This window comes from Paramormyrops kingsleyae, chromosome 13 (genome assembly GCF_048594095.1).
Source record: "Paramormyrops kingsleyae isolate MSU_618 chromosome 13, PKINGS_0.4, whole genome shotgun sequence".
NCBI classification, from domain to species: domain Eukaryota; kingdom Metazoa; phylum Chordata; class Actinopteri; order Osteoglossiformes; family Mormyridae; genus Paramormyrops; species Paramormyrops kingsleyae.
In genome coordinates this window covers 15,812,068-15,828,703 of record NC_132809.1, presented here as the reverse complement: position 1 = coordinate 15,828,703, position 16,636 = coordinate 15,812,068, and the positions used below count along the sequence as shown (strand labels likewise).

Here is a 16,636-nt window from a genome sequence, read left to right as displayed (position 1 = left end):
AGAAGCCATGGAGAAGCATCCGCCCCTGTAAGCAAACCACTGCTCCCCCTTATGTTTTGTTTTTCCTGCACCAAGAGGAACTCCTCCGTCGTCGGAGACCACTGTCCCGTTTCATACCCTCATTCTCATCCCAGCTAACTGTCTTCAGCGGGCTCCAGGCGACCCACGGCAGAGCCATCTCGGTGGGCACCACAGACAGGCGAGGGGGGGGCTAGTGAAGAACGCCGGAGAGCACAGATGGCTCGTGTTAGATGTGGCCATTTTTTTTTTCAGAGCGGGAGGTACCTGCGGGCGGCCAGGTTTTCACATATCCTGTGCAGTGCACAACCAAGTACTCCGGTTCCCCGTCCTTGGAGGATCCAAGGCCATTCCTGTGAGGGTGACAAAAGCGAGAGCACTTTCTGACGCCCCCTCGGGGAAAATATATTTGTTATTTTCACGGATTGAAGACATTCCAGGTCTGAAAACCCAGTTTATTCTGGACCAATCAAAAGGAGCCCTGGGAGTGATGTGTGGCTGTATATCTGCTGGGTTTGTAGCTGTGGTGGAAAATGGGGCTCTGGGGGAGGGGGGGGGGAGTGGGGGGCGTGCCGGCTCCTACCTGTACCTCTTCCTCACGTTGGACAGTCGGTGTTCCAAAGAGGCTGTGCCGCACCTGGGGAGAGGGGGGAGGCCAGACTTAAGAACCAAAACCGCAAACAAGCGAATAGATCGTAGATTGTGCACAGTGAAGGGGAGGATCTCTCACAGGAAGCAACCCCAGAGCAATCCTGAGGCCCGAAAATCAATGTTCAGGAGCCAGCGGAAGATCAACTAATATTCCCCACACCACCTTTTCTTCATTGCAAATGCAGCTGTTAGATAATATTTACATACCTAAACACAAGGTTGCCAACTTTGGTCAGCTGGCTGAAGTGAGATTTTCAACTCGAGACAAGTCTGTCCATGCATTTATCTGGATGTAACAGATTAGGATGTAACAGTCTGTAGGGTTTGCAAAATACCCCATCGCTTTTGACGTAGCTAATTTAGGTTTATAATGGAATAATACAGATTTGCTCTAAGATTTCTTTCGTGAGAGTCTGAAAGCGTGACTGTCACACCAGATGCGTGAGAATCAGCAGCCCTGCTAAACGCGAGCATCTTAGCCAAACCTGCTTAATGCTGATAAATGCCTTAAAAACAGCCACAGTGTCACTGCCGCCCCCCCCCCCCCCTCCCTTCCCCAGAAGATGTTTCTCTCCGCATCCTGCTGGGCTGTTGAATGAGCTAAGAGCCGTATTTCCACCAGATGTGACCTACACCTTTCCACCGTGGACGTGTCCAGGGGTCACGGCACCAGCATCAAGTCCACGAGAGCCTCGAGGCGAGAACCTGAGACGAACACATGTCCCTGGCCACACGGAGAGCCACACTGCACTCTTCTGCCAGGGTCTCGAATCGGCTGGGGACATCAGAGCACCAGCGTTTCTCCGTGGGGGAGCTTAATCTGAAGGGCTTCTCACTGGGGTAAGGCTTATTTCTCCATAATTTTTGTCTGACAAACAGCAAAAATTCATTTGATACATGAAACACTTTAAACTCCAAGCAAAATACAGGATTCTCTACCCTCTTAGACACCTGCTGTGCATCACTCTCAACACGGGAGGTTACCAACCACAAACGGGACAGTCTGAACAATCCGGTGCCAAAATACGGCTGAAACATCAGCGTCAGCAGAACAGGCAGGGTGGGGGGGTGGGGGGGGGCTGTTATACACAAAACAGCAACAACCGCAAACTGAAATAACAAACCAAACTCCTCACACATGGGGCCCACAGCCCGACCGTACACACACACACACACACACACACACACACCTCATTCTGCAGATAAATGAGCGTCTGGAGCCCATACACATCCTCATGGATGACTGCTGTCCCTCCTTCTTCACCGTGCCTGTCTTCAGGTCTAGAATGCGACCTGGAACGAGAGAAAACACACACACACACGTGTCAACATCACTGTCCCTCCACTGATGCTCACTGATCCTTCCAAATAAAATTGCAAAATAAAAAATTAGTAACACGTTCAAACATTGCAGCACTTTGACCTTTATTTTAGTTAAACAGAAGAAATTCACAGAGCAGGTATTGAGGTATTCTAGTTTTATAATACTTCAAATAACTTATAAAAAAACATTTGTGCCAAAGCAAATACAGTGGTACCTCAGAACTCGAACTTAATCCGTTCAGAACTCCAGATCGAATCCTAAAAAGTTCGAGCTCTGATCGAATTTTCCCCATAAGAAATAATGGAAAAACAATTAATTGGGGGGCCGGGAATCAATTAATTGGTTTTCCATTATTTCTTATGGGAAAAATTCGTTCAGAACTTTAACTTTTTAGTATTCAATCCGGAGTCCGGAACGGATAATGTTCGAGAACCGAGGTACCACTGTATATGTATTCAGCTAGTGTAAACATGCACGATGCTATCACAGCGAATGTGAGGCTGAGACTGAAGCATTGCCCTTTGTTTCCGCTAAGAGACTTGCTGCGTGACTCATTTCCCCGTGCGTACAAGTTATCTTAGGTCGGCGTTCACGGGTTCGACTTCTGAGATTCAGATTGAGTTATAGGTAATTTTTTTTTCAAACTGGTTGGTTCGACTTTTAAGAAATTCAAGTTCTAATGAGTTAGAGAATTGAGGTACCACTGTATTAAAGGTTTTTTACAATCGCTACCAAACATTTCTCCATACTGAAGTCACTTTTTCAGAATTCTTTACACACTTTGCATCAATAATATGCAGCTTGATCCAACAGTCAATCCTTCCTCCAAAATGCACTAAGACCACTAAAAGACAATAGATGTTTGTTGTTAAAATTTATACAAGTCACAAAATAAACACAAACTCTGTCACATGGAACACAGTGACTCAAGAATCACTAACAACAGGAAACAATAAAAGATGGATCATTTTGTCTGAGAAATCTGATTTTTTATTTAATTAATGTTCAGTTAGAGACTAACATCCTTTTTACTTCACAGAATGTACTATAGTACATGATGAATGAATAAAACACGTCAAACAGCTTCATCTTTATTTTATATTTTTGCATCCATCCATTTTCTGTGCACACTTGCAGGGTTGTGGGGGTAAAACCCAGAGAATTACCCAGGGTGAGGCACCAACCCATCGCAGCGTTTTTGAATATACAGTCATTTAAAAATAAAAGAAAGAAAAATGAAAGAAAGCAGAAATGAAAAACAAAAAAGAATAAAACAACTGGGTTGTGACACATCACTCCTGTGATCATCATCAGAATTATCTGATATTTGGCCACAGAAGACCTTCCGTTCCATTTCATTCACCTTCACTGACATCTTGCATGTTTGCTACCGTGACACACATCCTTTTAACTGGGTAGTCAGCATTCTGACGTTTTGGCTCATCTCTCTGTGTACATTTATATATTTATTTCTTCTTTTGCCCATTCTCCACATGATCTAAGAACCATGTTGTATGGGCCAATGGCTGGTTCATCCATCACTAGATAATAAAATTATGATGTCGGTTCCTGTCTGGCCCGACACATTTACTCTTTTCAATTAAGCTCCTTCCTGTCCTTCTATCACACATTCGTTCACTCTCCTTCCTCAAGAAATGTCTCTTATGTGATCCATGTTTAGAAAGAAAATCATTCCAAAGATGTTTTTTTATGGTAATGGGATTGAAAACCTGGGTGGAAATTCAGCTGAAACGCCAATCAGATGTTTGCTCTATTTTCATCTTTCATTGTATTATACAGATTTTGTTTAAATTTTCAATACTTTCCAAGATCATAGCTATAGAAATGTAGCAAATTGCATTAATTCAGTTTATATTGTATTTTAACAGTTTTGAAAACAGCATGTAAGCATGTGCAAAATGGGCTCTAAGTAAGTAGAGTTTTACTGGGGATGGAGTCTGCATTTTGTGTCATAGCCATGAAAAATGAGCCACAGGGGTTAATCCACACAGAGCGCTGTTGTTAACTGCGTGAGGTTTTCAGTATGAAGAAATGCTTGTTTGCAATTGTGCAAATCTGTAATACTTGAAATTAATTTAAATTTGTATTTGGAAATTCAAAGCAATTTTTAGGTATGTTATTATTCTTGTGGGGATGCCTTCTCAAAACATATGCAACACACACACACACACACACACATTTGTATTCATATATTTGTGGGGACCATCCATTCATTTCTAGGGGAAAAACCCTAATCGCAACAGTGACAACCATAACCAACCAAACATAATACAAGACATTTTTAGTTTTTGATTGCAGTCACAGATTTCTATAAAATTGAGTTTCCCCTTGTGGGGACCGAAAAAATGGTCCCCACACTATCAAAATAACAGGTTTTTATCACATTGTGGGGACATTTGATCCCCACAATGCAATATATACATAACATATATACACACACACACACACAATCACACACACACACACACGGATCTTTAAGTTGCTCATAGTGTATGACTGTGTATGTGTGCTATGATGGACTGGCATCCCAACCAGGACGTACCTTTATGCTATTCTGGGACAGGCTCCAGGTCTCCCTGACCCTAATCAGTTTTACCAGTTAGAAAGTAAATGGATGTTCTTGTAATGATATTAGATACAGCACATGTCAAATACCTTCATCTGGCCTAATGGAAATGGATCTATTAAAAGTCAAGATTGCGGGAAACCCACGGCTCAAAGCACAATGGTGAGACGCGGATCACATTTGCAAAAAAATATCTGTTCTTTTCTCTCCCCTAACAGAATCAGGCCAAGAATGCTGTTTTCCTCTTAAAAGTGCAAAAGGTGACGGCAATCGAAACAAACACAAAGTCACACAGATTTTCCATCGCAAGGACATGAAAAACAAAGTGTATGAGTTCACAGACCTGTTGACTAATGTGAACAAAAAACAGGGGTGAAAAGCAAAATCTTTACTGGCAGTAATAGAGAAACGGGCCAAAAAAGACAGATGTTTGTTTAAATTCGTCAGAGAGGCTAAGTTTACAAAACAGCTTCGTTGACGGAGCTTTACCCTAACCGGCTAATAACCAAAAAGCTGGGCTACAGTACAGTGCTGCTCAAAGTGAGCTCAGTCGCTACAGCTGCGATTCTCCACTGATTTATGGGACCTGCCCTCAGCCAGTGGCCTGTGGGAACTTTGGCTTAACAGCTTCTGTGCAACACCAGCAGTGGCAGGCATGATACGCCAGAGGTGAGAGGACAGATGTGGCAAACAGATGTCATTTCCCATAATCCTCAGCATGGGCCACTCTGGGCCAGCCACAGGTCTGTGGGACAGCTCTGCATTTCATTGATCTGTTTCCACAGAAAACTGCGCAAAAGTCAAAAGATAAGGCAGGCCGCAGAACAAAAACATTATATACTAGCCAGACTCTAGGACTATTATGAAAGGTACAGAAGAATTTGGAAGATGTGGAAAGTTTATATTATTAGGACATTAAGTCATTTAAAATGAATGCACTATATTTTAATGATGAACACGCTTTCTATATTGTTTTTTAATGCTGGGTGAGTAATATTTCCTCTGGAATAAAAGTCCCTAAAATAGTCCCTTAATGTAGACATGAACTGCAGACCTCATTGTTCTATCCTGGCAGTTCTCAAAACCACCCACCAGGGGGTGCTAGTCTGAGTCTCAGGCCAGCCTGAGTCCTGCGGAGTCACGGCGGGTGGACGGGTAATGAGACCATAACTTGGGCCTCCTCACGGACTGCAGACACCGCCAGCAGAGGCCGGCCTCCACATCAGCCACAGAAACCTTCTGAAGGGTTATTTGGGAGAAAACAAGAGGAAATGAGCTGCATCTGGGGGATGTGGGGAGCCGGGGCCATCCAAGCAGCCGAAGGAGGGCCAAGGAAAACTCGCACAGGGTGACTTACGCGGCAAAGCACTGCTCTGCTTTCCTTGGCAGAGAGTACATCTGCCCTGGACTTCACACACGGACATCATGAGGCCTGGCGGACCGACGGCGAGGCAGTACAGGAGCGCGGCGTTTACAGCGGCCGCTGTAAAAGGCACCGGGTTCGGGACCACAGCAGGCGGTGTCAGGAACAGATCAACACGTCCCGGTAAGCAGCACGAGCCAAAGCGCCACCTCCGCTAGCGGGACCTTACGCGGCACTGCGTGGAATTGAGTGAAACCACCGTCTCTGAAACCGGAGTGTTTGTGGGAACAGCGCCATGAAAAAGAACTTCAAAGACAAACAGGTGTGCTGATCACTGGGCGCCATTCACCTGCAGCACTGACTACTGTAGCAAACTGCACCTCACGTTCATACCCCCCCACCCCCCCGCCAATGCTGCTGGTCCTTTGCACTCTTATTGCACCAACACTAAAGTACAGAGCACAATTTCCATATATCATATATATACCATATGTTTATATGTGTGTGTACAAACTGTGCATGTATGTATGTGTATGAATGTATGTCTGCATGTATGTGTGTATGTCTGTATGTGTGTGTATGTATCCATGTATGTATGTCTGTATGTGTGTGTATGTATCCATGTATGTATGTGTATGAATGTATGTCTGCATGTATGTGTGTATGTCTGTATGTGTGTGTATGTATCCATGTATGTATGTCTGTATGTGTGTGTATGTATCCATGTATGTATGTCTGTATGTGTGTGTATGTATCCATGTATGTATGTCTGTATGTGTGTGTATGTATCCATGTATGTATGTGTATGAATGTATGTCTGTATGTGTGTGTATGTATCCATGTATGTATGTCTGTATGTGTGTGTATGTATCCATGTATGTATGTATGTATGCTCTACACATTATTTATGTCATTGCAGAGGCTGCTAGTAAATTCTGTTGCACCATATGTATACACCATATGTTTATGTGTGTGCATGTATGTATGTGTCTGAATGTATGTATGTGTGTATGTATAAGTATGTGTATGTATGTGTGTATAAGTGTGTGTGTATGTATGTATGATCTACACATTATTTATGTCATTGCAGAGGCTGCTAGTAAATTCTGTTGCCCCTGTAAACCACTTGCACAATGACAAATTTAAAATCTTTCCATCCTTTTACAAAGATAACTATAAACTTTATTGGATAACTGGTTGCATTAAGTCCTAAAGCACGCATCGTCATCTGAGTGACTGGGCCAATGAGAAGGACACCTCATCCCTTCAGGCTTTCTGGAGGCCTTGGCCACAGCTCACAGCTGCCTCTAGTGACAGCCATCATAGGTCAATAGCTCCCTCTAGTGACAGCAAAGGCAAACTTGTCTCCCTTTTACTCAGATGGCCTATTTCCCTTCAAGACAAGCATCCATCCACCCATCCTCCGATGACTTTGTCCTCTCAGGGTTGTGGGCCGCTCCCTACCTGTCATGGAGCTCTCCGAGGTGCTCAGCTGCTCCCTCAGCTTGCCCACGTCGTCCGGGTGGACCTGCTCGTACAGCGAGCTTCCCAGCCACTCGGACTGCGGCTGGTTCAGCACCGGCGTCACAGAGTCCGACACGTAGATCACACGGCCCGTCTCAGTCGCAACCACAAACAGGAATCCATCCGCTGCCTCCAAGATTAAGTGTTTCAGCTCCTGGGGGGCAGACAGGCCACACAGGCCCGCGTCAGTGACACTCCACGTCACATGAAGTGCGGATAAAGCCATTTTAGGTTTGCTGCTTGGGTCTGGTCACAAGCCATCATCTCTCTTTTGGATCCTACATAATCACATTTCCCCACAGCGCCCCCTGATGGCTAAAGGCTGACATGGTAATTGTTTGCATCTACAGCCAATACTTAAGACACTCATTCAAGGAGCATCCAGAGGTGCATTACATTTAAAGTGAATTTGCCTGGGTTTCCTTCCCCAGCCCAAAAGCATGTGCTTAGGTGAACTGGCATGTTTAATTTGTCAGCAGTCTGTAGTTACATTTTATGGACAAAAGTATTGGGACACCTGTAGGAGGAATTGGTCCAGCATCTAATGGAAAGCCTTCCCAGAGGAGTACAGGCTATTACAGCAGCTAAGGGTCAGTCAGCTTCATATTAACGCCCTTTGATTGAGAGTGAGATGGTGTGCAGGCTGATGTTGTACAGGCTGTCCATGTAGTGTACTTGCGTGAGTGTGGGTTAGACGATGGTTTGACATCCTATCCATGATGTCCCCCACCGTCCCCATGGGATGGCCTTCAGGTTCACCCTGACCAGACACAGGATACATATAACTCTGTGTATCTCTAAACCGCTTTGTACAAACATGTTCCTATGGCAACACATTTTTAAAGTGAACTCCATATCTCTGCCCAGAGGATTCAGGAATGCAACCGAGATTCAGAACCTGCTAGGCCACATCCCGAGAAACTCGGCCTCAGTTCAAACATTGTTCTTGACTGTTATCAATCACAATATGCTGCATTTATTACTAGAATCAGTGACCATCGCTTACAGTGACAACTGAGCATCAGTCACCAGAAATTTGCATTTTAATATACAACTGATGAAGGCTGTTTTGTAAAAAACATCAATGGCCAAATAATGCAATCCCTACTGATTAGCTTTGCTTTGCGAAGACTTCTCATCTGAATGTGTCTGATTGATCGTGTCCGGAATCTGCTTTTTCTCTTAGTTTGTGCCGGTTTCCTCTTGCAGGGCAGAAACATAGTTATGTATAACGGTGTGTCCAAGTTGCCCTTCCGGTGTGTGTGTTTGTCCTGTGACCATTCAGGGCACCCCCACCTTGTGCCTTATCCCCTCTAGGATAGAATTCAGGCTTTCGGTGACCCTGTACAGAATAAGTGATCATGGAAGGTCCATGGTTAAGAGTGGTACTGTACTGTATGGACAAAAGTATTGGGACACTTCTTAATCATTGAATTCATGTGTTTCATTCAGATCCATTGCCATAGGTGTATAAAATCAAGCACCAAGCAGTGAGTTTTATTTGTGAAAGAACAGGTTATTCTGAAGAGCTCAGTGAATTCAGGTGTGGTGCTGTCATGGGATGCCACCTTTGCAATAAGTCAGTTTGTGAAATTTCTCCCCCGCTAGATATTCCACGGTCAACTGTAACTGGTATTATTGCAAAGTAAAAGCATTTAGGAACAAACAAAAAGTATGAAATAGAATTGAAGTGGCAGACTACGTAACGTATCTGAGCGAGGTCATCAAATGCTGAGGTGTATAGCGCGTTAATGTCACCAGTGCTCTGACTCAATGACTGCAGAGATTCAGACTTCCTCTGGCATTAACCCCCCAGCATAGGAGCTTTATAGAATGGGCTTCCATGGCTGAGCAGCTGCATGCAAGCCTCACATCACCAAGCACACTGCCACTGGACTCTGGAGCAGTGGAAACGTGTTCTGTGGAGTGAGGAATCACACTTTTCTGTCTGGCAGTCTGATGGATGAGTCTGGGTTTGGCAGATGCCAGGAGAACGTTACCTGCCTGACTGCATTGTGCCAACTGTAAAGTGTGGTGGAGGGATAATGGGATGGGGCTGTTTTTCAGGGGTTGGGCTGGGCCCCTTAGTTTCAGTAAAGGGAACTGTTAATGCTTCAGCATGCCAAGACATTTTGGACAATTTTATGCTTCCAGCTTTGTGGTAATAGTTTGTGGAAGGCCATTTTCTGTTCCAGCAGGACAGCTGTGCCCCAGTGCACAAAGCAACGTCTATAAAAACATGACTGGGTGAGTTTAATGTGGAAGAACTTGACTGGCCCACACAGAGCCCTGACCTCAACCCCGTCAAACACCTTTGGGATGAACTACAATGGGGATTATGAGCCAGGCCTTCACATCCAACATCAGTGTCTGACCTCACAGCTGCAAAGGCGGGACCAACCCTTTGGTCGATGGATTTAGAATGGGACGTCATAAAAGGTGCAGCGGCCAGGTGTCCCAATTCTTTTGTCCACATAGTGTATAATCACAGTGAACTTTGGATACAGAATGACCCTTCAGCTTTAATTCCGCCGGAGGGGGCCGTTCACCTGCTCGGTGAGGAAGGACGGCTTGTAGGCCCCGTTGATGGAGGTGTTGCCCGCCCCACGCATGGTCTTCATGTGCGAGACGGCCATGCGCAGGATGGTCAGCTTGTCGGGCTTGCGGGCCAGAGCGCTGCAGGTGGGCACCATGTCCGACAGCTCCGTGATGTACTGGCTCATCTTGTTGCGGCGACGCCGCTCGATCTCGCTGTGGTTCTCTCTGCGAGGCGTAAGAGGGGAGGGGGAGGGAGGGGCAGTCAGCCCACAGGAAGAGCCTGCACCTTGGCCGCCCCCACAGACCAATTAAAACCCAGCCACGCCGCACACCACAGTCTCCGGAGACTGACCATACAATGAAGGCACGCAGTCTCAGTGCGAGTCCACATACGACGTGAAACATCTACGGAAGATTCTAGAAGCCGGCTTAACTAAATCCAATCACTCACAGATTTCTTAGGGTTTATAAATTATGTAGTATTTACTGTTTTATTACTTTTTTATACATTAGTATTACTTACTATGTAGCTCTCAGGCCAACTGATCTAATTGCCTGTATGTGCCGCCCTTTGTTTTGTTGTGCGTTTAAATTTAATTGAAGGTGTCATGGTGCAGGTTGGTAATCTTATATAGCAGGACTGGGGAACGTGACCCATGGGGGGGGGCGGTGCGGGTTTTTGGAATGACCTCAGTCAGCCAATAGTAAACCAGTGGCTGTAATCGGCTGATTGAGAGCTCATCCCAAAAACAGCCCCCCACGGATCATGTCCCCCAGCCCTGGGGACGGAGAGCAGGGGTGAAAATTTTATGCCCAGAAAGTACAAATCCAGACCAAGTTTCTGTTGCAACCAACCAGTTGAGTTTAAACAGTCACAGTTACAGAGTAATCAACTGGTTGGTTGGAACCGGGGGGGGTTGCTGTAGTGACACACTGGCCTGTTTGGCCCTTTTGCAATCCTCTACCACCCATGCAGGTTCGCCCTACCTGGAAGACATTTCCTTATCTGTAGGACACTGATCATCACCATACCCGCCAACAAAGGGAACATCTACTATAACCCAGTGACAGAAGAGCAGTGCCCGCCATTTTGAGACAATCTGGGAGCGCCATTTGGGAGATACCAGGCCTTTCATAGGTGTGTGAAATGAGGAGCAGCTGAGCAGGGAGGCGACCATGTGGACAAGCACTATGCGTCAGTGACTCTACACAACAGAGGGTGGGTGACGAATAGAGGAAAAAATGCGGTTTAAAGTGGCTGTATCCGCTTTCAAGCTTAATGCAGCAAGTGCCCAGCGTGCCGTCACAGGTCAACAGGAGTCACACCTGGAACGCAGGCTGAACCCGGAGCGAGGGGAAGCCATCGGGGAAATGGCGCGCCAACAATGACTTCTCGAACTGGAGACTAGAAATTAAATATTAACTCAAGTATTAAACGAGCTTTAATCAATCTGTCGAATACACTGTAAAAATACACTGGTCTCTTTGTTTGGCAAGGAGAAATAGTACAAAGAAAACTTCCTGCAGTGATTCATAGCTTGTTTTCAATTTAATCCTCCATCCACCAGAGGGCCTCATAATCTCTCTATTGCTCAATTTACAAGAAACGGGTAAATGCCAGAAGAAAAAAAAATCACAAGGGGGTACAGAAGCTTTAAAGAGAAACAAAGAACAGGTCTGAATAAATTTCATTTTGAAATTTAAAAAATTGTATTTAACCACCATCATGGAGTGAACAGAATTTGAAAAATTATTATGGCAGTTACTGTAGTCTAAAGTTCTTAGTACGACATAAATGCCTAACAAACCCCAGCATGTTAACTGTAAGCAAACATGTATATGCATATTAGAATGGAAATAAGTGACAAGGCCAAGTTTCCCATTCACCTTGAAAATTTGCTGGGGCCGTCTCCGTCCTCCTCATCCACATCCATTCTAAAAAAAAAAAGATGAAAAATGTAACATAACCAGCAGCAACACTGACTTGGTAATTAAAATATTCCACTGATCACACCTTACTTATGGGTCCATCGATGTCATAGCAGGTTACCGACACCAGGAAACACGTTAATAAAAGTGACCGGGAAACACTCACCCCACTGACCTCCTCTTGCTCCCTCGACCCGGCAACATGCCGGTCATCCTCGCCTGGGCCGGCCCAGCCCCTGCACTCGGCGTGGCCACGGACCCAGAGAGATCTGAGGCCATGTCTGCAACCCAGAGCAGCGAGGGAGCCATTAGCATCCGGGGCGGCTAACCCAGAGCAGGAGCCTTCATCAGCCGCACATGCTCACACAAGGCTATGCTTGGATTAACAGCATTCATGACCATGACATATTTTGCAGGGACATTTAAAATAAAGCAAAAATAAAACATTATGGTTACAGGATTAATGATATTCCTGTGTAGTCTATCAGAAACCAGTGAAAACCCTTTAAACATCTTTAGCGATTTATTAATGGAACAAAGGTCATACAATAACCAATAAAGGCTGTATGAACTGTCCTATTTGAAAAAGCCTTTTATGAACACGGTTCCTTTCCCGGCTCCCAGAGACCTTGCATCATGCGATCCTTGTTTCAGTTTCATCTCGGATATAATAGCAGCAGATACATGACATTTGTTTACAGCAGTCTTTGCCAGCAGATGAATGACTCTTTTTAATGTATCTCCTTATAGCAGTGACAAACTGGCGTGGCATAAAATTTCGTTCTCGTTGCAGGTGGTGGATGATCCCAGACTAGGGGCGTAGTTAGAGGTGAACGGACAGGGAAGCTGAGTCTTTACGGGGGGCTGATGGCAAACTATTCATGACTTAAGCCAATAAATGCACAGTCCCCCTAAAACAGGCCTGTCGACGCCCCTGTCCCAGACCCTCCAAGCTTTGAACCAAGCCTATGTCCTGCGGGGGACCCCAGGTGAGCCTTAACTTGGGAGTTTCACAGGTCCGTTCGATTTGGCGAGACTGAAAACCCCTCGTCGATAGTAACGCGTTTAAAGTCACCTTAACGACGTTAATGAACGACTGCGGAGGCAGCATGTGACTGACGGCCAGAGCTCACAGGGTATTAAAAAGCGCGCAGTCCGACTAATCCGGTCTGAAGTTTCTACACGCATGATTAACACCAAGATCACATATAAAAACAAATCCGGATAAAAACACACCAAGACAGGGCTGTGCATTAAATATTACGCAAATACAAATCATTGCATTCTGAAACAATTCCAAGACATGAATTCTTTAGATTACGACATAATATGATACATTTTTAAGAATGCAAAAAAAACCAACATATTTTGTAACTATCTAAACCCCAGAACCATCTCGAAGCTGACAAACTTAAAAAGTAAGGTTCACCGCCAACATACGCCTACGTAAAACACAAAGGATCTTTGCCCAACATAATGCTCAGCTGAACTGGCAACGCGAGGCATCTTGTCCGGCGCGTCTCACTGAGTGTTACATACGGTCTGACGGCACAGAGGCTTGTAAATTGCCCGGTACACGATGTAATGAAATATGTACTATTACAAGCAACAGGCTGGGAAAGTAGCCAGGAGCCCGTCATCTGTTTATAAATATTAACTCGCTACAACAGAAAGACAAAAACACAACCTCTTCTCTTCGTTAACTCAAACGCAAATGGATATTTTACGGAAATAAGAAAGCTGATCGATCATATAGATGTTATGTGGATGAACGTAGAAAGATGATTTACGTTAATATAATACCAGCACATAAATAATCATGCAAACAACTGATCATATTAACCGCTTGATTCCAGCCTCCTGGTGACTGTTTACAATAAATGTAAGAAATACTTCATGCAAACGCGGTTTTTTTAGGCAGGAAATGTAGCTCCGTTGTGCTTTTAGGTAGTAAACTGCAGGGGGGAAGGGGATGCTCTAACTGACGTCGTAAGAAGCGCTTCGTCGTCCTTTCTTTTGTCCATCGAAATGTGATCGAGACTATAGCATAACATTACAGCGGACTCGGTAAAACTACGGCTTCTGATCTGCCTCCTTACAGCAACAAACACAAAGCGCGCTTACCTGACGGGTTGACAGCCGCAGATGTCGCCATGGTGTTCCGACTGAAAATGATAAAGTAAATGTGGTTGTGACGTACGTTACAGACGGATGGACTAGCCGGGAGGTGCGGGTGTCTGAACGCAGGATCGGGGAAGCCGCTCAGCGCCGCATGGGCGCCGCGTCCCGGCCGGACTGCACACGCCGCCACACCAGCACCAACAATAGAAACATAGATGTTATTTTAGACGGAAAATGGTAGGATATCCAGACGGCAAAACACCGCGAGACTTAATCGGAATGGGAATAGACAGTGCAGCCTAGATTTCTTGGGGTTTTCTGCAACTTATCAATGGCAGACCTATAGACAGTATTAATAGGCTTACGCAATATGAAAAAAATCTTGTAAAATACTGTTATAGTAACAAATCCCATTTTTCATGTCACATAAAATAATACAAGAGGTGTGTTTGTATTGTGTGATATGAAACGGCATTCGAATAATCTACATGTAAATACACCGACTTGAAAAACAATGTTACAGATTATAGTCTGAATCGCTGCGGAAATGTAGCTTTAATTGGGGCTATTACATTGCACCGGAGTAATCTTTTGTTACTGGTTTAACCGATTCTGGCCGAGAGGTTCTCTTAAATTAACGGGAAAACATTTGATTATTCACACCGTTAGTGCTTGAGACATAAAACTGAGTCCGCATTTGAGCAAGAAACTTTTCTTACATTTAAATAGGGAAGATTTTTTTAAATAAAGCAATCGTCGTAATATTAAAACGAGGGTTTATGTCGTGACATTTAAAAATCCTTTATCTATTAACGCTTGTTAAATTTTTAGCTGAAAACAGCTCCTACAATTATTTAATGGTTCAGAAAAGGAAAAAGATAACCGCTACATCTGCACGAAACGATTTACATTTCTAATTAAAGCTGCAGTATGAAATAATAATAATAATAATCTGTCTTAATCCTGTATGTATGGATGGCTGTATTTATGTATCTATTCATTTGTTTTTAACTTTATTGTGTATTACCTTTTAGTAATGTACTTAACGTTTTATTCTCTCTTTGATTTTTATTGTTGTGTGTTCCTTTTGTAAGCTACAGGATACCTGAATTTCCCCGAGGGGATGAATAAAATATCTATTATTATCGTTGTTGTTATTATATGTCAGTGTGACATGGTCTGAGTAACTTAAAGTACAGTCTGATAATATTAGATTGCTCAAACGTATGTGTTTGCCTCATGAACAAAGTTCCTTTTTGTTAAACTCTGTAAAATACAAAGGCCTTGTTCAGAATCTGCGACTGCTCTGGATCCTTAGCAGCAAAATGTCACAATGAACGGAAAGAACCGGTCATTCTGTGACAGAGCTGTCCTTTTGGACGGTCTGTCCAGGCTGCTCAGTGTGACCCTGCCTTTTGCAGAGATACTCGCACACACTGTTCTCTCTCACACGCCACGATTCAGTAAAAATGGTCACAGGACCACCAGACGAGTCCAAAGATGAATCAGCTCTGGCACTCCCTTCTTTTTCTGTTCCATATGGGACACATGGAGACACATTAAGTGGAAGTAATGTGGGACACTTGGAATAACTGGGTACAATGGTGTGGTTGGACTGTTTCATTCATCCATCTTCCATAACTGGAGCCAAAAACAGGAAGCATGTGGCACAAGACATGGAACACGTACACGCCTTTCTGAACACGTGAAGGACTCACCATGCATGGACCCCCTGCCCCGAAGGCCTCTGGATTCACCACACTGCCTTGAAATTTACCCATAATCAAAATAATCTACTATATCAAAATCCACTGTTTTCATTCCTACATCTATCACATTTTGTCCTTAAATTTCCCCTGTATGGTTGAGTTCTATCCTGAGTGGTGCTGGTCACTGTTTAGACAAGAATTTTGGGCTCAGCTTATGTGCTATAGCCAGTGACATAAGAGGATTGTTTGAGTCCCAGATCCATCAGGAAGATGCGCATACAGAGACAAACACATAAGCAAAACTGCAACTTGAACAGAAAGAGACTTAGAGTGAGAACTGACAGTAGGACACAAATGAACAAAAAACTCAAACATGCAAACAGAAAAGACATACGGAGAACTGACATCAGGACAGAAACAAAAAACTGAAACAAGAAAAAAGAGATACACGCAGAACTGACATTAGGACATAAACAAACAAACAAACAAAATCAACACATGGACACTGACAAAGTTACACAGATACACAGACACACACATATATATATATATGAGCAGATGGACCTACATGTGTACAAAGCATCAAACAACTGAATTCAAAAATACAGACTGACATTCTATGCCTTTTTTTCCCACACAAGTGTATACCTTCTGCACAAACACACAGTTGGATTCCAGCAGCCTCAGACACACACACACACACACACACACACACACACACACACACACATATATACTGTACACCCTCCGCAGCAGTGGTGTCCAGGAGCCGCACAGTGTGCAGGCTGAGCTGAGTGGAGCAGCCCTGGAAGCTCAATCCAGAGACACACACATGTGGAGCTGCAGGCAGCTTCTGCTGGCTCCCTGCCCCA

At 44.3% G+C, this 16,636-nt stretch overlaps 1 protein-coding gene across 3 annotated transcripts in view; it reads right to left on the bottom strand.

Annotated features, from left to right (window-relative positions):
• Positions 1-14,341, bottom strand: part of LOC111859910 (aryl hydrocarbon receptor nuclear translocator 2-like) — a 28,618-nt gene extending 14,277 nt beyond the window's left edge. Inside the window, exons 1-8 of one of the 3 annotated variants that reach the window (XM_072698270.1) lie at positions 14,059-14,341; positions 12,101-12,215; positions 11,893-11,940; positions 10,017-10,230; positions 7,408-7,621; positions 1,860-1,962; positions 602-655; positions 286-371 (exon numbers count right to left, since the gene is read on the bottom strand). In XM_072698270.1, the coding sequence (XP_072554371.1) occupies positions 286-371; positions 602-655; positions 1,860-1,962; positions 7,408-7,621; positions 10,017-10,230; positions 11,893-11,940; positions 12,101-12,215; positions 14,059-14,089 (865 nt within the window). In that variant the 5' untranslated portion in view covers positions 14,090-14,341. Of the gene's footprint in view, positions 1-285; positions 372-601; positions 656-1,859; positions 1,963-7,407; positions 7,622-10,016; positions 10,231-11,892; positions 11,941-12,100; positions 12,216-12,562; positions 13,493-14,058 lie in introns of those variants that run through there. The other 2 variants (XM_023843053.2, XM_072698271.1) reach the window with 2 other exon arrangements.
• Positions 14,342-16,636: the final 2,295 nt, after the last annotated feature.